The 24,372-nt window shown below is 40.1% G+C and overlaps 1 protein-coding gene across 6 annotated transcripts in view; it reads left to right on the forward strand.

Annotated features, from left to right (window-relative positions):
- LOC136676545 (EGF-like repeat and discoidin I-like domain-containing protein 3) overlaps nt 1–24,372 on the forward strand; it is a 253,548-nt gene that overhangs the window by 192,722 nt on the left and 36,454 nt on the right. For all 6 annotated transcript variants that reach the window (XM_066653633.1, XM_066653634.1, XM_066653635.1 and 3 more), the window contains 3 exons: nt 7,229–7,384; nt 8,684–8,828; nt 9,449–9,633. In XM_066653633.1, the coding sequence (XP_066509730.1) occupies nt 7,229–7,384; nt 8,684–8,828; nt 9,449–9,633 (486 nt within the window). The remainder of the gene's footprint in view (nt 1–7,228; nt 7,385–8,683; nt 8,829–9,448; nt 9,634–24,372) is intronic.

The following is a 24,372-nucleotide window of genomic DNA, read 5'->3' on the forward strand; positions in this document are numbered from 1 at the left end:
CAAACTCATGGAGAGAATACTCAGACAAACAGTACAGATGTTCAGATGTACACAAACAGCTTGCATAATCTCAGTAGGGTTGCTTAAAATTAAGTGCTCTGGAGCACCCACATATAAATCTAATGCAAGTGTGAGCTAGAGAGGTATATCATCCCTTCAATACTGAACTGTGTAGCAAGGAACTTCCTTCTCTGGATGGAAGGAGGACCATCCAGTACCTTTGGGATTAGCTGGACTAACAACTGCTCATCTGACATAAGACTCAGTATCTGGCCTTCACATCTGTACCTTACTGCTGCAAAAGGTTAAGACGATTGCTTTATTTCAGAAGAAATGTTGGATGCACACGTCTTCACAAACTTTTGAATGAAAACTGGCATTCACAATTATAAATACACTCAGACATGTGCCACATAACAGTTGTGAATGCTCAGAAATGAATAGCTTTCCATTTAAGTGGGTGTCTAGCAATGAGAGCTAATGATGTGAAGTCACCTAGTTTCACTAAAATACCCGGTTTCCTTCCTTCCTGCTGAGACCAGGAGTGGAGACACTCTTCCAAGGCTGACCGTATTGCTGGCAGCGTGACTAACAGTGATCCAGCAGCTAGTGACTTACTACCAAACATGCCAAGCCTACACACCTTAGCTGTAATTGGATTTTTAAGAAGCCAGAGAGGCCTGGGGAATGAGTAAGTAATCCCCTTCACCACAGATGGAAATGCGCAGGGAGACGTAATGATAGGTATTTGTCTCAGAATCATGTGTTTAGCGTCTGGTTGCTGTGTGGTCATGGGCCCTTGATTCGCCGGTGACAAGATTTCTGGGATGGAATTGAAACACCTCGCCGATGATTTGTGCCCACCGCCGAAAAGCCCCACAGCCGTAGCTCTCATGGTGTTAGATGGTGAATTAGCTGTCATCAAGTGCAGCTGACTGTGTGCAGCTCTCACACACACTTACACTTTCTCTCACACACATACACACCCACGCTCCCTCCTCTACACTTTCCCTTAACAAGTCACTTTTCACCAAGAATCATAGCTATTACTTTATGCTCATTTCATGGCTATCTGCGGGAAAGCACTAGACATGTCTATCTATTAATCTAGCTATCTATTTACCCATCTATCTGTCTTTCAGTCCATCCATCCATCCAGCCATAATGCAGTCCAGGTGGTGAAACCAGCAGATTAGAAAAGGGTTCTATTTGGCACCCAAAACAGTTTCTCTATTGCTACAAGCTTGACATCGTAACAATAAAAGAACCATTTTGTTTGCCATATAGAATACTTTTCTAAAATGTGCATGCGACATAGAACCATCTATAGCACATTCTCCATTAATCTGAAGAATCCCTTCATGACTTCCGGTGCCAACGCGAGTGGCAGCCTTCCCAGTAGCTCCGTCTCTTCAATTTCCCTCTGGGATCAATAAAGTATCTATCTATCTATGTAAGATGCAAAAACCCATTAATCATGCAAAAGGTTCCTCAAATGTTCAGGGTTCTATACAGAACCATTTACTTTACTAAAGAACATTTGTAGAACCATCATTTTTAAGAGTGTACTCTCATAAAAAATGTCACTTCATATTCAGTACCTTTGGTTAAGGATCATACCTGTGCCATATTTTATATTAGTTTTAGATTTTTAAGTTGATTTCACAACCACCATTTCCTCTCCAGGAGTTTATATAGTTACACAGTTCTGCAATGAAATCTTACAGATATTTACCTCTCTTTCCTGAGAAGAGAATGTAATGTACCTTTAGGGAACACAACTGGACTTTAACACCACTGTTGTACATTTAAAGGTATATTTAAACTGTTTGTACACAGCGGCGATTGCTCTAAGACTGCAAGGGAAGCTCAGCTTCCCCTAAAATGTAAAAAAATAAGTGATCAAATATATACTGTTGTGTGTACATAGCATTGAATAAATATGCACTACAACGCGCTCAACTTTAGTTCAGAATCAGCTTCTTATCACTGGTAAAGACGCGGCTTTCCTCTCAGTCATTCCCGCAGCTTCACAGTGATTTAAACAGTGAGGACGCTGAACGTCCAGAGTTCAATAGCGAAGTGCAGCGAAACGAGACGAGTCATTGGATAAATGCTGGGCTTTGTCCCGCCCATCGGACGCTCAGCGTCTCTGGGGGTCTATGGAGCAGTGGGCTGACCTCGGCTGGCCCGGACACTCAGCTTCTGCATGATGATTGGATGATCTGTCTGAGGCTGAATCCCTTTTTGATTGACAGCGAAATGAGTGAATCAGCGATCCTTTGGTGTAAAGATCCGTGGGAGCACAGGTGGACACACTTCACATGGGCCAAGTCCGTTTAAGCAGCCTAGCTCTGCTGGCCATTGAGAGGACACTAGTCAAGTCACTGGAAAAGACGCCTTGTTGGTACGACAGAGTCACAGATCATTTTCTTAAAAAGGAACGGAGGGTAGAATTTACGTATAAATAAACCGACACATTTTATGATGAAGGCCGAAATTGAGCTTCCCCTCCTTGAAAGATCAGCATCCGCCACTGTGTGTACATAAGGTGAAAAATAATGTATCTGTATGATACATGTATGAAATATATCAATTACAATTTACAGGTACTGTAGCAACAGACAGACAACATAACAAAGAGAACATGGAGTAAAAAAAAAAAAAAAAGCTAAATATTTATGGCACTAGGAGTTTGAATGCAAGGGAGAATAGGTGAGTTTTAAGCTGGGACCTAAAAGAAGACAGAGAGTTTGACTGCTTGATTTGTGAGTTCAAGAGACAGGGAGCGACTCTGAAGGAAGCCTGGTCTCCTAGGCTGCGAAGATTAGAAGAGGGAATGAATAGTCTGTCAGTGGTGGAAGATCTAAGGGTGTGGGAGGGTCTATAGGGCTGAAGAAGGTCTGAGAGGTAGGAAGAGGCAAGTTTATTTAAGGCTTTGTACTTGAGCAACAGGATTTTAAACTGAAAACGGTATTTAACAGGGAGCCAGTGCAGACTGTAAAGGACAGGTGTGATGTGTCGATGTGAGCAGGTGTGGGTGAGAAGGCGAGCTGCTGAATTTTGGATCATCTGGAGCTTATGGAGAGAAAAGGAATTAATACCAGAGAGAAGAGTGTTACAATAATCAAGACGGTTTGAGATGAATGCATGGAAGAGTTTTTCAGCAGCAGACTGAGAGAGGGATGATCTGATTTTTGCTGTTTCATAAGTGGAAGATTGAGGTCTTGACAAGGGAGTTAACATATAGATCAAGTTTACGGGTGGAGTCTAGTATTACCCCAGGTTTTAAACTGTAATAGAAGGAAACACAATGATGTCACCAATAGCAGAGATGTTCACGTGTCATTTTTTGCAAGTCCGAGTCAAGTCTTAAGTCTTTGAGCTCAAGTCCGAGTCAAGTCTTAAGTCTTTGAGCTCAAGTCTGAGTCAAGTCTCATCACGAGTCCAAGTCGGGTCTCAAGTCTCTTATGGTAGAAAAGCATGAATGCCATGGACCTGGCCCCCCCAAAAAAAACAAAAAACATTTGTTAAAAATTATTTTAACAAATGTGTTTTGCAATATTTTAACTATTATTTTCTGTCTGTGACTCATTTATGACTCATTATTACCTGGCTGTGTAGCTCAGGCTCAGCCATCATTCTTCAGTGTTTGAAGAAAAAATGCAACTATTGTAAGTACAGGTCTGAATGGAACTGATTAACAATAATTATTAATAAAGAAGTATATTTTATAACCAAATTTAGTGACAAAAGGCTCAGCTACAGCAGGTGAACTTGTTGCTGCCGTGGTCAGTGCTGATAGCTGTGACAGCGCACATTTGCTTCTTTGCGCATGGCAGGGAGGGAACTGAATGCAGGTCACCAAACAAACAACAAACAAAATGAATTATAGTAATAATAATACATTACATTACACAAAAAGACTGTTCACGAGTCCCAAATCTCGAGTCAGAGTCGAGTGCGAGTCGTTCAAGGGGTGAGACTCAAGTGCAGTCTGAAGTCACTGTTTGAGCGACTTTAACGTGACTCGAGTACTAGTCTCAAAATAGAGTCCCCATTTCTGACCAATAGAGAGATTGAAAGGGCTGACTTTGTTGAGAGAAGTCTTAGAACTGATAAGAATAAGTTCAGTTTTAATTACTGTTTAACTTAAGTGAGTTGTTATTCATCCAGTTTCTTATATCCGAAAGACATGATTCTAAATTGTGGAGAGGTGGGTTACTAATGGTCTCGGTCTGAAGATAAATTTGGGTGTTGTCTGCATAACAATGAAAGTCCAGGTTAAAGAGACATTTTGACCATATTGTCCAGATATAATCTGACGGAGAATAAAATGTGGAACCAGTAACAAATCCCTAAAATCAAGACACCTGAACACTTTATCTGTTAGCTAACACTAGTGGTCAGCCCTGCAGTGGAACATAGGAAGTTGTTTGTGAGTATGTGTCATACGGACTGAATATGTTTGAAATTTTATCCATTTGAGTAGATGCCTGTCCAATGATGGGGTTAAAACTCAGATGAAGCAAAAAAATTCACTGAATATAAAAGTGTAGCTTAGACATTTTTGAATAGAATTGTAGTAGTAGAATTAAGGGCGGCACTGTGGCGCAGCAGGTAGTGTTGCAGTCACACAGCTCCAAGGACCTGGAGGTTGTGGGTTCGATTCCTGCTCCGGGTGACTGTCTGAGAGGAGTTGGTGTGTTCTCCCCGTGTCCGCGTGGGTTTCCTCCGGGTGCTCCGGTTTCCTCCCACAGTCCAAAAACACACATTGGTAGGTGGATTGGCGACTCAAAAGTGTCCGTAAGTGTGAGTGTGTGTGTGTCTGTGTTGCCCTGTGAATGACTGGCGCCCCGTCCAGGGTGTATTCCTGCCTTGCGCCCAATGATTCCAGGTAGGCTCTGGACCCACCGCGACCCTGAACTGGATAAGGGTTACAGATAATGAATGAATGAATGAATGGTAGTAGAATATATTTGGAAGCTATGCAGATATTGATGTTTATCAACAGTCCAATAAAGTCAGACAGGGCTGTTTTCTCCATCTCCACTCCTCTTCCAACTTTTTTTTTTTTTTTTTTTGCGTGGATAACTCTCACCCCCTCATGGCAGATAGCTGAGAGACGAAGCCATACCCTACGCACAGCATCGTTGGCTTTGACTGACTGCTCTCACTTGCTGTTTGAAGGTAGACTAAATGCCTCAATACAGTCCCCAGGGTCTCCAGCCGTTTTCCATAAGTAAGACAGACGAGATGTGGCACTCAAACAGCGTGGGAGTTCTTATCAAAGTCCCATTACTTACGCTTCAGCGGAGTTCTCCTGCTGTGTGCTTGAGGATGACAACGTATGTGTTGACACTGTTTGGAATGAGATGGACTGAGACAACAACATAAGGACCAAGCCCTGTGCTTATGTCTGAATAAACACATATGTATATACTGCCCATCCGAATGTTCTTTCTTTCTGTAACTTTTAACCCCTTAAAACTCACAGGTGAGTGTCTGGTTGGATAGGATACCCGGCCTCCACCATTACTCAGTGTGGTGGTAAACCAATGTTGGTGTCTGTTTTCTAGCATAAGACAACTAAGAGGATACATTCGTATACATACACATTCGTATCCTCCTTCAAATGTGTTGAGCTGTTGAATGGTATTCTTTTTGCTTTTGTTCAAAAAGATTTGATGACTGGCTTCATGTGTCTTGGAGAAAGCATGGGTTAACCATTGCATTTCCAAGCTTAGTAGCTTGATATGATTTGGGGAGCTCTAGCTAACAGCTAGAGTTGGCAGTGAATAAACCAGGAAAATACAGGTTAAAAAATACACAATGAAAGAATACATTCAAATATTATAAGGTATGATGGACTAACACCCTGTCCAGAGTGTTTCTGCCTAAAGCCCCTGACAGTTACAGATAATGAATGAATGAGCTATGAATGCTGTATCAGTAAAGGTTTTTGGGAAATGTTGTAGATGTTAAACTAGCCTAGTTGTGGAACATAATAAAAAAATTCTAGCCCAAATACACATTGGTATGTGTATTGGCGACTCAAAAGTGCCCATAGGTGTGAGTGTGTGAATGAATGTATGTGTGTGTGTTGCCCTGTGAAGGACTCCCCCCTCCTTCAGGGTGTGTTCCCGCCTGGCGCCAAGTTATTCAGGGTAGGCTCCAGACCCACCATGACCCTGAACTGAATAAGTGGACAATGAATGAATGATGAATGAAAGAATAATACCATAATAATTTAAAGAGCTATTACATTTTAGCAAAATGTACTTTTTAAGAACAATAGGATATTGCAATTGGAAAAAAAATAATTAAATATCCCAAATGAAATAAAATAGCTGTTTTCAAACAAATCAGCGTAATGGTGAAGGAATGTTGGTGAAATTCAGTCATATGTAAACAATCACACCAGTGAACGTAATGGATGATACTGAGGCACTCAAAAATTAGTAAGGAAATGTCCATATATTGTACAATTACTTGTCAATAATGGAATTATTTTTACAGATCTATAGCCAGCCCCCTCAAGTGTTTAAACTGGTTAACATGTGTGAGTGGTGTTTATATGTTAGAAGATGTATTATGAATCAAATAAGCAGTGAACACCAATGACTGAGCATTTCCATTTTGAAACTGCACTGTTCCAACGGGCGGATTCAGAGAGTCAAAGTCTCTTATGTCATAAACCTAAAGAACAGAACCAATCCTGTCAAGTTGTGGGCCAGGGATTTTCAGGCTAACAGGACAGGGGTGGGAAGAGACATATTCATAGAGTGAATTCATAAGTAGTGAATTAAAGGAGACGTGAGGAGTAAACCATTTATAAGGTATTAGGACTCCAATCAATGACCATAGGGGGACGTTAGCAACAGAATCCAGTATGTCCTGTAGGCCATGTACCTACTGGGCAAATGTTTACAGAGATTCAGGTGGATTGCCTACTCATATTACTCTGAAAATTCCAAAAACTGAATTAGTCAGACACTTCTGACAGGCAGTGAATATGTAAAGATGGACTAAGATGGACTTAGGGGCCATGTGGCATTTGGAAATTAGAAGGGGACATGCATATATGCCTTTTTCCAGTAATCTCTCCCGGTCTCTGTTTTTCGTCTGCCCTTTGGTGAGCCTACGTGAGAAGGTCATTGCTGATTACCTCTCTCTCTCTCTCTCTCTCTCTCTCTCTCTCTCTTTCTTTCTCTCTCTCTCCCTCCAGATAAACCTGCAGAGAAAGATGCGGGTCACGGGGCTGATAACTCAGGGGGCCAAGCGCATCGGCAGTCCCGAGTACGTCAAGTCCTACAAAGTGGCCTCCAGCGACGACGGGAAGACCTGGAGGACGTACAAAGTCAAGGGCACGGACGAGGATATGGTGAGATGCCTTTTTTAATTAGTGGCCCCTCTAGTCCCTCGCACCACTTCACACCCCACACCACCCTCCCAAACCCCTCCACTTTCCTACCCCTCGCTTTAATGGCTCTTCAGATTGGATTTTTTATACTGTTTGGGGATGAAGGAGAGCCAGGGGGGCCGCCGAGGACATGCGATGCTCCATCATTTCTGACGGAGCCCCTCCCTTCCTTTTCTATTATCCGCTCTCACTTCCCACTCCTACTCTTTTTTTTCTTCTTGTTGTTTTATTTTTTTTATGATCTCCTCTAATGACTTTGGGTGGAGATGTCTCCTGTCCTCTCCGCTGTGGCATTGTCTGTTTTGTCCAGAATGTTCGTTTTCTCACGTCCTGTGTCAGTTTTATTTGTTCGATCGCAGGGAGCCACACACTGAGGTGGGTTGCGATGAAATCATCGATGGGCTCCGTGACAGTGGAGTAATTATGAAATAAAAGGGATGTATTGTCATTGTTTTTTATCAGTAGTGTTTTTATATAAAAATATATGCAAATTTATAACATGACCTTATAAACACAATCAACATTCGGACACACCTACTCATAGAAGGGCTGTCCATTTCTGTCCATTGTCCACATTTAGGATAAAGCTCCTAAATCCATTTGAAGCTCTGCATACTTTGTCACCCCACATTCATCCTGTTATTCAATGGTCAGGACCCCCATATTTTCAGCACAGAGCAGGTATGATTTGGATGGTGTACCGTTCTCAGCGCTGCAGTGACGCTGATGTGGTGGTGGTGTGTGAGTGTATGTTGCACCGGTATGAGTGGATCAGACACAGCAGTGCTGCTGTATATTTTATACCACTGGACTGAGAAGTAAACCAACAAATAAATATCCCAACAACAGTGGCCTGTGTCCCCTGATGGAAGACTAGAGGACGAAGACAAACTGTGCAGCAGATGAGCTACTATCCCTGACTTTACATCTACAGGGTGGACCAACAAGGTAGATATGTCTAACAGAGTGGGCAGGGAGTGTATACAGTCTTTTAAAAACTCCAACAGTGGCTGTTGTGTCTGATCCGTACGTACCAGCACAACACACACTAACAACACCATGTCAGTGTCACTGCAGCTCTGAAAATGATCCACCAACCAAATCATTATTGCGCTGTGGTGTTTTACAACTAAATATTTAAGGTTGTTATAAGTGGGGTGGGTAGTTTTACATCTACATGAAGCAGGAGCCATGTCCATGTTAGCAATCATGATATCTTTAGTATGAAGACTGAAATCTCTGTTGGTTGAACATGTGCAGATATTCCGGGGAAATGTGGATAACAACACTCCCTCAGCCAACTCCTTCACACCACCCATTGAGGCTCAATACGTGAGGATCTACCCGCAGGTCTGTAGGAGACACTGCACTCTCCGCATGGAGCTGCTGGGCTGCGAACTCTCAGGTTCGTATTCACTGTTTGTGTTTCAGTGGATTGTTATCTGTAGAACCCATTCACAGCCAGGATCTGAAAGATATGATTTTTTTTTTATTTACACATTTACATATTTTATTTTATTATATATATATATATATATATATATATATATATATATATATATATATATATATATATATATATATAATTAGTAATAATAACTTATATTTATGTTTTTTATATAAATGTTTATTTTTCATTATGTAATAATTTCCTTTTTGAATATATAGTAAAATATCTTCTATTCTATACAGTGGAATAGCTTCTATTTTTTAAATCCTCAACTTAGAAGTTATTATATTATATAATATAGAACAAGATATTAGTGTGATTATGATAAAAATAAGTAATTCATTCATTTGGAGAACACAATGACTTAATAAAGCCCATTCACATGCCCTCTTGAAAGTAACCATTAGTTTCCGCTGAGCATTTTTTCCACCCCGAGGTTGGTTTCGAGTGCTTTTAGAAAGTAGCCGAGGAGCTGGAGGACCTCCTGAAGTGGGAGTCGATTTCCATGCTTGACATTCAGCTTCCCACAATGTGGTGGAGAGCAGGAGCTAATTAGAAGCGATTTAACTCCACAGGATGCTCTGAGCCGCTGGGGATGAAGTCTGGCCACATCCAGGACTACCAGATCACAGCATCCAGCATCTTCCGGACACTCAACATGGACATGTTCACCTGGGAGCCTGGCAAAGCCCGGCTGGATAAGCAGGGAAAGGTCAACGCCTGGACAGCTGGACACAGTGACCAGTCCCAGTGGCTACAGGTATTTATCACCATTATCCACCCATCATTTAGCATTTCCTCTCAGTATGACTGTTGAAGGTTTCTACATCATTTGGTCACATCCGCTGCTCTCCTCACTGTGTGAATCATTTGTGATTGATCGACCAATACAAATGCTCCAAAATCACTTGGAAAAAAAATCTCTGTACACTGACTTGCATTAAAGGATAGTAGTATATTTGTCTTCTACTGTAGAATCACCACTTTTGAAACATGTGTTTTGGACTGTGATGGTATATGACGTACACATTTTGGGCAAAGTTCAGATGTCTCCCAGCTCAGGTGCTGCTGTTTAATTTAAATCCTTCCTAATATTTCCTCCTGCTTTTCAACCATATTTTTAAGCATGGCTGGTACGTTTTAGTATTATAAAGCAACAAAATTCTTAGGGCATACATACTCTTAAAGGTGCTGGACTTACTACTGTCATGAGGGCAAACATTCATAACGTTTGTACTTTGGTCAGACATCTTCTGAGGGCTCATACTGGGCATCAGATCAAAGCTATGCTTGGAAAGCATGTCCAGGGCTTTGGCTGTTTACTTCTCTTCAGCGAAATCCTGACATACCCTCCTTCGTCTTGCTGCCAGAGTGCCACTGTCAGGTGCCTCACTCACTGTTCATTAAGGTAACTGATCACTTTGGTGCAGGCCTCTGGCAAGAGCTATTTCTCAAAGACCACAACGAGCTGGTGCTTGCTTTTATGCTGTTGCAATACTTTAAGAACCATGTACAACTGACTGCACAGCTGTTTGGATTCATCACATTATGACCAGATGTTTTTTGCTAAGTGCATAAGAAAAATAAAAGTTAAGTCCCTGTCAAAGTTAAGTTCCAAATTTTCCCAAGCATAACATATTGTGTTTCATTGTACTAAAGACTTAAGAATACCAACGCAGAAAAGGCTACTGCAGCTAGAACATGGGGAGCAGAGAACAAAACTTATTCTGGGGAAAAATGTAATGCATAATTTGTTCCATAGTCATATTTATAAAAAAAACTGCAATAATCATTTTTATTATTGCATCTGTCCAAAGAATCTCAGTTTTGTCCATTTTTTAGTTTACTAAATTTGGACACAGCAGCTGTCTGTGAAGTTATTATTTTGGAGATAAATGTTTTACTTTGGGCAGTGACAATATATATATATATATATATATATATATATATGTGTGTGTGTGTGTGTGTGTGTGTGTGTGTGTGTGTGTGTGTGTGTGTGTGTGTGTATATTGATACATTTGAATCAGCTCTATTTTCACTTCAGCTTGTATTAGTAACTTAGCCACATCACATTTCACCTCATATATTTTGCTTGAAAAACAGCAAGTACAACTGAGTGAATCATTATTAGCTAATAGAAAACAGTTCCTTCATTCAGCTAATGAAAATTACAGGACTCTTCATTAAAGTTATATTTTGTAGCATTGAATTGACCCTAAATTGCATTGTCATTCTTGACTTCTTGTACCAATAGTTAGCTGAGGGCTAATGGCGCTGTTAGCCTTTTTGACCTCCCTCTTCCTCCATAAAGGGACTATCTCTAGCCATGCTAATGCTAGCACAGCTCCATATTAACTTCACAATTCTCATTATAATTATCCATCTAAATTCAGGACTGTAGGATATATCCTTCGGATGTATTTTCCCCTTGCTAAACGTCTCTGGACAGAACAGCAGGCCACAAAACATTGGGCTTTACATGCAGCTGCCAAAGCTACAAACCCTGGCAAAATCGATCATTGATTACAGATTCAGAGGATAAAAAAAAGCATGCTGAGTTAAGAACGGGGCTGTGGGCCAGATTAAAAATCAATGGCTTCCTATCAAGGCACACATTAGCAAATATTGGCACTACTCAGAGTGTATCCCATTTTTCTTTTGCTTTAAGTCTGCTAATCGGTGTTAGTTTTAATTCCACTGCCCTATCTGTGATTCAGTTTGATGTGGCATTAAGACTGTTAACTGCGGGTATATTATTTGGGCTGTAGAAACTTATATTGAAAATGAATATGACAATTGTTTGAGCTTCTAAATTTTGAGTGTCATTAATAGGCCCAACTGAGACTTCATGACATCATGAGGCAATGACTTTAAGAGCTGAGTTATGATTTGACAAAGGAAATGAAATGGTTGAATATAATATTTGGTCAGTCCAATAGGAAAGCCATATTTGAAAATCATTATCACTGCAAGTAAGCAGCAGAATATTTCATATCCAATTTCTCTTGCCGTCGCGTGAAGTGGGAAAAGCACAAAGCGCAGACCTGGATATTCAGAATGTCTTTTCTACACCAGTTGCCAGGGTGAGTAATCGATAATCAGTGACATTACAGAATGACTGCAGACTTGATAGATTAATGGAATTAATCAAGCTTAATGACAAATTAAGTATTTCAATTAATCAAGGCGACTGCAGTGCTGCAGACGCTAAAGAATAATTCCCAGCAGACGGCAAACTTCTCAGGAAAAGTTCAGTCAAGCAGAACAGACCCCTTGATTATGGATCAAAATGCTGCATGTCCATCTTGGGTTTTTGTCAGATTTGGGCTGTGTGTGGTTTAGTGAAGGTGATATTTGTATGACCTGAAACCTTAGAGTGAATCTCAATGAAGTTAGTTGGCTTTGCTATCGTACTTAATAAATGTTTGGTTTATTATGCTAATTACATATATTACCAGTCAAAAGTTTAAACACACATATAAAGGTGAAAATAAAACTCACAATCAAATACCTGTAGTCTAATCTATTTTAACCCTTCAGGGTCTTGGGGCATTTTGTCATTTTTTGTGTATCTTCTTTAATTCACCTTTAAACGCATTTGTATTTATGATCTTCATATATTACCCAAACCCTCAGTCTCTGAAGCTCCTTAATCATCCTAACCACTTTTAAAAACCTCTACAGTCAGAGGTAATGCTGACTGAATGAAAAGTCAAGGATTTGAGACATTTTGGGTCAGTCCTTAATGAATTCCTGAGTTTCCTCTGGTCAGTTTCAGTCAAAATGTAAGAAGATACACAAATCCACCCATTATTCCCAAACAGGAGCATTTCAAGGCCTCATAACTCCAGATGTGAGTCACGTACAATCTTGCAATAATGTGGACCTGGAAAGGCAACCTGCAGATTCAGGAAATGTTTAACTGTATTTATGTGCTTTATTATCACAGTATCAACAATATTAATAAAATCTTTAGAAAATTTAAGAAGTCTATACTTTATACCATTCATAACACAAGCAGATTATTCCTTACTAGAAACTACCTTGTCAAATCTGAAGTCCTGGGATATATTCAATGTTTGTATTCATAAAAGCAGTAAAGACTACCACCAAAGGAGTTAAAGTATTCACACATCCACATTGGCCACAGTAAAAAGGATTTTCACTGGAGCTTTCTGTGTGCAGTCATTTCTTTTGATGCTGTCTTTATTGTTGGATGCACTGCAGCAGTTTCCAAGCATGTGTCCAATATTGCAAATTCATTCATTGTTGAGTTCAGATTCTTAAGGGCTAATAATTTAATTAGAGTAACATAACAGATGTCTTGGAGTCTGTGGAACAAACCAAATTACCAGTCTGCTACTGATATGGAAACAGAGAAGAACAGATTTAATAGTCTTGACCTTGCATTTGAAATGGCTACACAAGTAACCGCAAGATAAACAAATAAAAACATTTCATATTAAGTAAATGGGGAAAAATGCACACATTCACATTAAGAGCTATTGTATATTGTTGTGCACCAAGGTAGTGTTGGGGTCTTGGGGTTGGTTCTCACCCTGGGTGTTGTCTGTGTGATGTGTTCTCCCCAGGCTTGTGCAGGTTTCCTTCAGGTGCCCCAGTCCTCTCCCACAGTCCAATCCACAATACTGTTGGTAGGTGGATTGGCTAAGTGAAATTGCCCACAGGTGATGAATGATATTGGTGAGTGTGTGAAATAGCCCCTAGGTGTGAGTGACTGGGTGAGTGCATAATGTTTGTGTATGAAAGGTGAAATATAAATAAACTTATCTTACCTTGTGTTATCTAAAGCCTACACAGATCTGTTGTGTTTTCAAATCAGAATATGTTTCTCTGGAAAATAAACATGTATATAGATTTTAAGACCTTACTTCAAGCTTAGTGCTTGTAAATTTACAACAGGCAAAATGTTTTGCTAAATTAAGGCATGCATCTCTTAAGTAACAGTGTTGTTGACTTGCTCACTGACTCCCCTCTGAGTGCCGTCCCATTAAACAGCCGTCAGTCAGGCCAAAACAAACCGTGTTTTCCAAGCCATGGCCGCTTTCAAAAATCAAACAAACCTCACGCATTCAAATGTTAATAAGCCCCCACCAACAGCTCTGGCTTCAATAGATAGAAGCCAATTACTCTTCAGGGGTCCAGAAAGGAGAGGATGTCTCTCGACATTTTAGTCTTCACCTGTGAACCTGTGAAGTCAGGCCTGGAGTCACTAAACAACACACAGCATTCCAGCTTGTGAGTTTATCTCACCTGCCCGTGCCTGGCTCTCTTTCAGTCTGCCTTTCAGAGCTGATATCCCCTTGTAGTTTGAAAAATGGCCTTTGTGCTTCCTCATTCTCTCCTGGATCAGGAGGAAAACACAAACAGCAGTGAGTCCTCCTCAAATCAGACATGAAAGTAAAACCCAAGTTTAGCACTGAACATCATAGCCGATGGACCTCATTTTCCAGGTATTCAACATATAAGTGATCCACTGACCTGTTTACTCGTTAGAAATCAATGTGTCACAGGAGTTACCATAGCTATAAGAGAAATATCGTGTCTATTTTGTCAATCAAATGTGTATGTTTTGAAAAAGGCCATTCTGAATGACCCAAATAAGTAAGTAACATGCAACTACAACTTAGAAAGTGTGCAGTATGTTCCAGTAAAGTCATAATTTGGTTTCTGGAATAGGAAAACACTTTACAAACGTTTGTAAATGAAATTACACTTTACTGAAGAATTTTAATTAGGGAAATATTATTCATTCATTCATTCCTTTGTTTGTTTGAGAATGTTAAACACAAGAGGCTACCACTACATTGACAGTGTTTTTGGAGGGTGTAGTGTTAAGAGTTTTGGTTGGGTTTTGGGTAATGTTTATGTTAGGGCTATGGTTATTTTATGGATATCTTTGTGCTAAGAGTTAGAGTTATGATTGGTGTTTGGGTTAGGGACAGGTTTGGGGAAGGGTATAAGCAAATTTTTCACACTTTGTAGGCATCAGAAATTCATATATACATCCACAAGGTATGTAGTTTGGGGCGGCACGGTGGCGCAGCAGGTAGTGTCGCAGTCACACAGCTCCAGGGGCCTGGAGGTTGTGGGTTCGATTCCCGCTCCGGGTGACTGTCTGTGAGGAGTTGGTGTGTTCTCCCCGTGTCTGCGCCGGTTTCCTCCCACAGTCCAAAAACACACGTTGCAGGTGGATTGGTGACTCGAAAGTGTCCGTAGGTGTGAGTGAATGTGTCTGTGTTGCCCTGTGAAGGACTGGCGTCCCCTCCAGGGTGTATTCCCGCCTTGCGCCCAATGATTCCAGGTAGCCTCTGGACCCCCCGCGACCCTAAATTGGATAAGCGGTTACAGATAATGGATGGTATGTAGTTTATCATGAAGGTATTACTATTTTTGAACTATGTATCTCATGCTACTCAACTAGATTTTGCTTGATTTTTGTTGTAACTTTCCTTTATTTTGGATTTGCGTTCTTGTCCCACCTCCAGTTGCTGTGTTACTCATAATGGTCCACACAAAGGAACATGGTCACAGAAATTTGTCTTGTAAATGATTTCTGCCAGGGAAAGATGGCAGCCTTTGTCAGACAGTCTGAGCAGATGTCTTTTAAAGTGGTCCATTTAGGACGGCAGCTTCAGAGCACTCCACTTTCCAGCACATTTAGCCAGAGGTCACATTTGACATGTTTGACATGAGTCACTGTTGTCTTTTATATCATCCACAGGACCTGGCATTTGTGACAGAGATGTATCAGAGGTGCTCTAATTATTCTGCCTTTTAAATCTCTGGGTGGCTGAGTGTTGTGTGAAATGACTCCCAAATCACAAATAGAACGGTAGTTATGGCATAATGCTGCACCTCTTATACGCTGTGTTAGCACATATTTCATGCATCTTCCTGTGGTTTGCTAAGTCCCATTTAAATGCCAAAACCTGCTCCTAAGTTCTTGCCAGGTTTAAAGCCTCATCTGACAGCATCATCAAAATTCAAAGTTGGAGCCATCCCAAAGGTGTTCAATAAACTTTAAATACATCCTGAAACTGACCCAAGCTTGCTTTATTCCTTCATTATGGTGCTTAAATACCCACTGAGGAGCTGCCTAAACAGTAGCACTGTCATCCAGAGACTTATCTGCTGAAAGCCTAGTAAACAAACTCATTTCTATAGTTTAGTGAAGGCGGTTACACAGAGATACGGCTGTTCAAAGGCCTCAGTTTTGCTACTACACCCCCCAAAATAGCTTTCCCCCTCCCAGTTGCAATCTTTGTTGTTTTGGCCCAATTTGTGAGAAAGCGAGTTTGATGTGTCATGTGAACAATAGCCTGTGTTCATGACATTTCTGAAATATATCCCACTACCACCTTCATTTCGCTCTGACCTTCAGTTTACATTGAAATCCCTTCAATTTTATTATAATTTAGTTTATTTTTATTTATTTTTTTATCTTGCAAAGTTACCATTTTGTATGCAAAGTTAACAATATATTAGCCTAATCAGGCTACAGCAGTTTAGCCCTGGCTATTTCTACTGAACTTATAAGGAGTGTTTCTGCCTTCCATTTCTGAATGAGGCCAATAAAGAGGGACCTTGTTCAAACCAGAGTGCAAGTTCAATGACAGGTGATTCCTCAGCCACCCAAGGGAGTACAATTGGCCTCAGTTTCTGAATAGAATTAGCCCCCTCTCTGCGTTCACTGTGCTAGCTGGCATAGGTGTCTGTCAGATGATGTGACAGATCTGGGCAGTTTACATTCTACTCTGCTGTGTTAAGCGGTTTAGTAGTGTTGCTTTATCAGCAGTTCAGAAAGAAATGGCAGACTGGCCTCACATTTTGGAAGAAAAAGGAGTAAAAATTAGGGATTAACAAAATTTGAAAAAAGTAAAAAGCAATATATCACAGAGTTTGGAATACGGTGATTATCCCATTTTTAATTTTTACCCCTACCCCTTATTTCTGAGTGTCAACTTACCCCTTGCAACTGAGTTACAGGGTGTAGTGGTTAAAATCTTCACCTGAGAAAGGGTGAAGTATACCCTTCAACACAAGTAAAAAAAGAACACTGCTCTTGAGTTCTCCTGGGCTTCAACTGAATTCAGGTTCTTGTTTCCATGTTTTGTTTGAACCTTCCAGTTCCATCTTAAATGGTGCAGTAGCATCAGGTTTAAGGTGGAACTGGAAATCTACTAGCTAACTACTGAGACCTTAATGTACTACTAGCAATGTGTTGTGCTTGTTTTGAAGGGACATAATATACTCAAACTACATTAAATTAAGGCACTACAATGTTTAACATAGTTTTTAAAGGATATCATTTTGATATTTGCTGGGTTTTATTGTTGCTTTTGGGGCCATTTTGCCTGTGATTCACAGGGCATTGATAATACTTCTCTGAATGTGTGGGCTATTTAGTTATAACCCTTGGCCCTGCCTTTCTTTCCCAACAAGAATTGAAATGCCCTACACAGGCAAAAGAGAGGGATAGGGCTAAGTGTTAGAGGCAAGGGATGAAATGGGATTTACCCTATGAATGTTGAACAGTGTTGGTATGTAAACCCACACAAACAAACAAACAAACAAACAGAAGCCTCCAAATAAACATTACAAGAGAAAATGTAGAATATGGCTCCTTGAAGTATTATAAAGTCATATCTGGGCTTTAGTTCAGGAACACTGACATCCGACAGACATCTACAGTTGTGTTCCACTGTTTTATATTTGAAGTGGACAAGAAGTCTCTAACTCCAACACCCAGAGTTTTAAAAGAAAAAAAATGCTTGACTAAGCTAGAGCTTTTCTCACTTTTTTATTCAGAGCTACTGAAAATATGGAAATAGCTGGGGCTTTCTTTATGACTCTGAGTGGGATACCGCGTTTACTTTTTATAACACACTGTAAGTTCACAACAGTCTTTACTGACTCCGGTCCTTGAGCTATGAATACAAAAACAAGGTAGTGCCACTTCTGTTCTTCTGACTTTACCATCCTTTGACTCCTGCATTCTTCTGTTTGCGTGGCGTAAACAAACCCCTGCCTGCTAGGCAAAGGCATCTGTTGATTTACTGCAGTATTTTCATTAACGCCCCATTACCATAAGCTTCTGACACTGAACAGACAGAGCTGCAGTGCCTTTGATTGGATTCCAGCGCTTGTCTGGAACTAGCCAGCAGATTATAAAGCGAGGCCTTCACAGTGAGAAGCCTCTAGATGAGGTGACGTCACTCTCAAAAGCCCAAACCTAGCAGCCTGCACTTCCAGCTGGCTGGGGCCAATTAATCAATTATGGACATTAACACGGAAAACCACACAGTGAGGAGAAGCTGCCAAATCTTGGATCTGGCATTTTTCCTTGTTTAGCACCCAATAAATCTCATGTCACAGAGTTAGCAGGGTATTGTTTAGCGTAGGCAGATATTGTAAGTGCAAATGTGTGTGATTTCTGCTACTGGAAGTTGCACCCATTGCTGAACCTGCCATTGACTGTCCACTTACCTTTGAAAAGGACTGTAATAGAACATGATGCTCTAGAGTGGCCATATATATGCTTACTACACTCAATGCCAGGTAACAGATGAGTATTAATGCTCTAATTTTAACATCCATTACCTTCTGAATGAATGGGTGTAGGGTTCTGATCCAGCAACTGTCATCCAACATCAGCACCTGACCTCATAATGTGGCTGAATGGCATCAAATGCTGATTACTATTAGCATAATTTTAGTTGACATCTTGATTTTTCTATATTTTTCATCCAGTCATTATTCATCTCCAAATTCCAGCCCATGAAATGAACTCTCCCCTATCCTGCAGAGAGAGATGGTGAGGCAAGCATGTACTTACTCCGAGATACGTGATATCAACCACTACATCTTTTTGCACTGCCACTAATAGTCAGTCAGAATCTCCACCACAAGCTTTTTTCCTCCACTTTTCTTAGTAAGAACTTCCACATCCTTTCAGACCCATAGTGTTGAACTGTCTTCTCAAAGTTGAAGGATGCACAAACATTGCAGATTTGTTTTCCTGATTCTTCATGCCAGCCTAGTCTCCTCAGGTGCATCTCCAGAAATATGAATGGCTTCAGATTAATGGCTGTTTATTGGAAATTAAATAAAACAAGGGTGGTCTCTGACTTTTTCACAGTGCTATATTTGTATACACACATGTAAACGCAGAAGAAAGCTCGAAAGTAGGAATGCACTTCACTGATTCTTAGATCTAGACTCAGTGTCTCAGGATCCCATCTCTTGTTGGATACAGTAGGCACCACCCCACTCGTTTCACTGATCTAAGCCATCGTTCTCCGTAATGTCCTGAGCAGAAGGCTTTGCCATGCCTCATTTCCCAAGACTAAGATTAGGACCAAAATGATGATGTTTATTTACATTACCGTAAAAGGGCCGTGAAATGTATCTATTAAAAAGGCATTATGTTTTAATGTTGGAATAGCTCAAGTCTTGGTTGTGTGTCATGGTTCGGATGAAGGTGGGGCTATCTCAGTCACCATGCATAACAAACCATGACCAAATCTCTCTTCTGGACAATGTTTGGACTGCTACAGCTAAAGACAAATTACACAGGCCTAGTCTGAGCCTAATTTTTTTTCCATATCTCGTGGATAGCGGTAGCTCAGGGCTTTGCAGAAACTTCAGTGAGCTGTAACTCCCAGCACAATCCCATTGCCAAGCCTATTTAATGCAGGATATTTTTCGACATGTGACTTTTATCCAAAATCATAAATATATTCTTAATATTCATCTTGTAAATTTGAACGTTAATGGCATAGCAATGTATAAACTCTGTGGTCTAAATGTTGTGGACACCTACTTATCCAACATTCTTCAGTCAAGGGTATTGATGAGCTTGTTCTCCATTTGCAGCAGTAACAGCTTCTGTTCTCCTCAAAAGGCCTTAGACTAGATGTGGGAACATTGCTGTTGAGATCTAATGGCATTCCACAATGAGAGCATTAGCGAGGTCAGGTAACAATGTCAGATATTGACTTCTGCATCACAAGCACTAATCCAGCTCCAACTCACAAAGGTTCTGGAAGGTCCCCTATCCTGGGAATGCAGTTCCACATTTCAGTGATTGACACTGATAATATGCAGCATGATATTGTTTAATTTTTGGTATATTTATAAAGATAATTCAATCTATGTGTTTCCACAGTAATATCTAAATAGATGACTTAACAAAAATAATCTGTAGATTTCTGTAGAACAAATATTAAAGTGAAAAATGGTTTCCTTAAGTGACATATCATAACACATCTTGGCGGTTTCACAGAGTTCAGAAAGGCATGACTGTGAGAATTACAAAGTAGACTGAGGTGGAAAAGCATGATTTTGTGTTACAGTGTTAAAGCAGAACCCTCTGTGCTTCCATACAGACAGATTTATCATCTCTTTATGCTCTGTTCTGTTCCGGAGGCTGCTGTAGTAAATGACTGAAGAGGAATGCTGTTCTGCTGAGTTTTCCTGTAGAGAGACTTTTTCATGTTCAACTATCAAACAAGAGATGCATGAAAACATTCACTAAAGTGTCAGATTCCTCTGTAATTTATTTACTTTATTGTTTATTTCCATTAACTGCAATTCTGTAGTTCACCTATTTCATAGGTCAAATGCTTCCCTCTCTCCCCCAGCTCTTGGGTGGTGGATTATTCTCCTCACAGTAGTTCCACTGCTACAGCAGAGTGTATGTATTTGGTTGTGGAGGACTGGCAGGTGGGTATTAGCACAGTGGTGTTGCTAGGGTTTTTACCAGTAGGGAGTCTTTAGGGTTTTCTGGCTTTATTCATATTGCATAATCTATATGTATGAGGTAGTTAAAGTGCTGTAGTAATACTCCAATAGTAAGTAAGTTTTAGTTGGAAACAAAATGTTTTAAATATTCAATGTAAATCTGTCCATTCAGGGTTTTTGCAGTTCCTAGATACAGCAGAGTGGTTAGGACTTCAGGATATGAACTGAAGGCCTAAAGTGTCAGCTGCATCATTAGGAATTCATAGTGAAATCTACCAAATGTGTTTGAAATTGAGGACATATTTTCTTAACTGATACATTTACTCATGTACCTGATGTGGTAAATATTTTATACAGCCGTCTACAGGTGTGTCTGACTGGATAGATAATTTGTGTTATAAATAATATTTTGAATGAGAAATTCTATTTATTTTTATAATTATTATTATCATAGGTGGCACAGTGGCACAACAGGTAGTGTCACTATCACACAGCTCCAGGGTTGTGGAGTTGTGGGTTGGAGCCCTGTTCTGGGTGAATCTCTTTGAGAGGTTTGGTGTGTTCTCCTTGTGACTTGGTGGGTTCCCTCCAGGTGCTCCGATATCCTCCCATGGTCTGAAAACACATGTTGGTATGTGGATTGGCTACTCATGAGTTTCCATAGGTGTGAGTATGTGGGTGTGTGTCGCCCTGCAAAGGCTCTTCGTAAGTGTGTTCCCACCTTGCGCACTGTGATTTTGGAAGCCTCTGGACCCACCGCAGCCCTGAACTGGATACGTAGTTGCAGACAATGAATGAAGGATTTTTTTTTATTATTTAAATCATTATTTTAGAAAATATTTAACTACAGTGATCCCTCATTTTTCGCAGGGTATGCATTCCAAGACCACTCGCGAAAAATGAATTTCTGCGAAGTAGAGGAAAGATATATATATTTTTTTTATGTATTTAACGAGTATTTGGACTTTTAAACATCTCCCTGTGCGGTTAACAACCCACCCTTTGCATTAAAAAGTCATTCTATAATGTTTTTGAGCTGGAACTACATGTGATATCCTACCAGTTTCTTTAATAGAGTCATTACTAAGCTGTGATTTAGCGTAAGTAAATTTCACTCGGATGTGGACATGAACAATACATGTACTGTACGTAAAAAATACTTGTAAATGATATATTTTGTCACCTACAAGCCTAGTCTAATACAGTACGTTATCGCATACGATGGTGATGAATTATTTTTCTTTTTGTTGTTTTTTGTTAAATCACACTGGTTTTGTTGTTTGAGTGTTCATTAGAGAGAGAGAGAAAGAGAGAGAGAGAGAGAGAGAGAGAGAGAGAGAGAGAGACAAAAATGGGCAGATGAAAGCATTAATCTATGCACCAATCACATTTGTCGTCTGTCCAATTGCCCCAATCACAGGTCATCTTACAACGCACTATGTCAGTAAGAAGTTACTGTGCAGTATAATGCATGTCGTCTGCTACCAAGAGGATGCACGGGGTCTACTACATTATTCAGATTATTAATATATAGAATAATAAATGAATTAAAAAGAAGAGGAAAATGATTTGAAAACGAAATCATAAAGATTTGTGCACTCTTCTTTGCTGACAACGGCTAATAATGGCAAAAAATATAGAAGATTTTATGAAATTTTAATGGCTTTAATTAAATATTTTGGCTATTCAACTTTCACGGTTTTCCTAGATTTTCCCTCAATATCCGCGATATATCGACCAAAAGCCCCCTTGAAAAAACCTGCGAAGTAGCGAATCCGCAAAAGATGAACCGCGAAGTAGCGAGGGATTACTGTATACTACTGTTTACTCCACAGTTGGTGCAGAATACATGGCTGGCATATAAAAAAAAAATATCTGAAGAAAATGAAAAAATTCAGGCAACTTGTCGCATAATTGCAAGGCCACGCCTTTTTAACTCCATTCTCCTGCCTCTCTCTCCACACCACTGCATCTTCACAACTGAGAAAGGTCATAAACAAGCTATTTGTGAGTTTCCACTTTCATTGCTCATTTGTCATCTGATTGTGTTTTCGCAGCTAATTATCTTCTGTACAGTGATAAATATGTGTGGCGGCTCGTCTGGAGTTGGACACGTAATTAGGTCTGCTGTGGAGCACTCCTCTGATGTGGCCGGCCTCCTGGATTATGGCTTCTGGAAGATGCCGCCTTCCGTAATTGGGCCTCGTTAATGTTGCCCACAGAGCAAAGCAGCAAAGGCGTAGTCACCAACCAGCGCACTGTCTCTCTGATGTATTGCACTCATTGCCGTAACTTATACAGTTGTCGTTAATGTAGCAGGGTGCTTGATTTAACACCGCACCTCTGGCACATCCAATCCTCCATTTGTCTGAATTTCGTGAATAGTAAGTGATCCAAACTACTCCAAAAGTTAAGAAATAATCCACAGATTAGGCAAATCATTTGTGTGGGTATTCTTCCACACTGCCTCAGCTTGTGTTCCCTCTGGTAATAGATTTAACACTATTACTGTTTTATTTCTTATACCTCTACAGTGATTAATAACAGTGCCTCATTAATTTCTCATTTCGTAGTCTTCTGACCACTTCTCCATGGAATATACATTCATTACGATGTGTAATCAGAAAAATATGATCTCAGAAAATGTATATAAATAATATTTTTCTTTTCTTGTTATTTTCCCATAGTTTCCCTCACTGTGTTTTTCACCAGATAGCTATTTCTCATCAGATCATGATCCCACCAAGCTGAAATAGAGAAGGCAAACACAAGTTAAACATAAGCCAAGATGCCAGCTACTGCTTGTTTTAATCTGCTGCCAAAACAAAGTTTTAGACAGCTCAACACACTTGGAGGAGAACATTAACTGCCCTCTGTGGAGCATTCTACCCTCAAAGAGACCAGTCATGCTTTGAACTACAGGCAATTTGGACATACAATCTCCTAGCATACACCTAGCATACACCTAGCCAGATTTAACATTCAAGAGCTCACATATAAATTATAAACCAAGAAAAATTCATTTCATTATACGTTCATTTCATATTGATATTAATTTTATAGTGATTTTCACTGTGAATCAGCTCACTTTTCAAAGCATGGTCTACTTGGATTTCAAACAAAAAACTGCAGTTACATCAGAAGGGAAAGTTCTAAGCTTTTCATTTTATCTCATCTCATTTTGATCTCATATCTATTTGTATGTGAAAATGGAAAGATTGTTATCATACTTTGTAGAGTAAGTTTATAGAGCTGTGCTCATCTTGTAAAAAAGTTGTACATTTTTGTACATACAGTTTTGTACATTTATGCAGATTCTCACAGACACAGCCATGTGCACTACTCCAGATCTTCAACAACACAGCCTGGGGCTCTGCGGAGCTGCATCATGTAAAATGTCAAAATGACAAAAGCCCTGCACATAGACTCCCAATATAATAAGTCAGTATCCTGCTGTCTCACACTTAAGACCGCTCAAAACTGTATTTACCCAAAAAATTCAGTCTTTTCTAATGAAATTTAGCCGTGCCAGTGGCGCGCCACCACAACCAACCTGCAGAAAGCCCTGGGGCAAAAGACGTGGACAAATCACTCAGTGTCTTTCCTCAAGTGCAGGAGCGCAGGACTGAGCCATTAATTAGATTCCTGCAAGATTGATTCCTGTTAGATTGCACACCCTTGATTAACATCGGCAACTCGGCTAACAGAAACATGTGTTTGTGTTAAGCAGAGA

The sequence above is a fragment of the Hoplias malabaricus genome, chromosome X2 (genome assembly GCF_029633855.1).
Source record: "Hoplias malabaricus isolate fHopMal1 chromosome X2, fHopMal1.hap1, whole genome shotgun sequence".
In the NCBI taxonomy this organism is placed as follows: domain Eukaryota; kingdom Metazoa; phylum Chordata; class Actinopteri; order Characiformes; family Erythrinidae; genus Hoplias; species Hoplias malabaricus.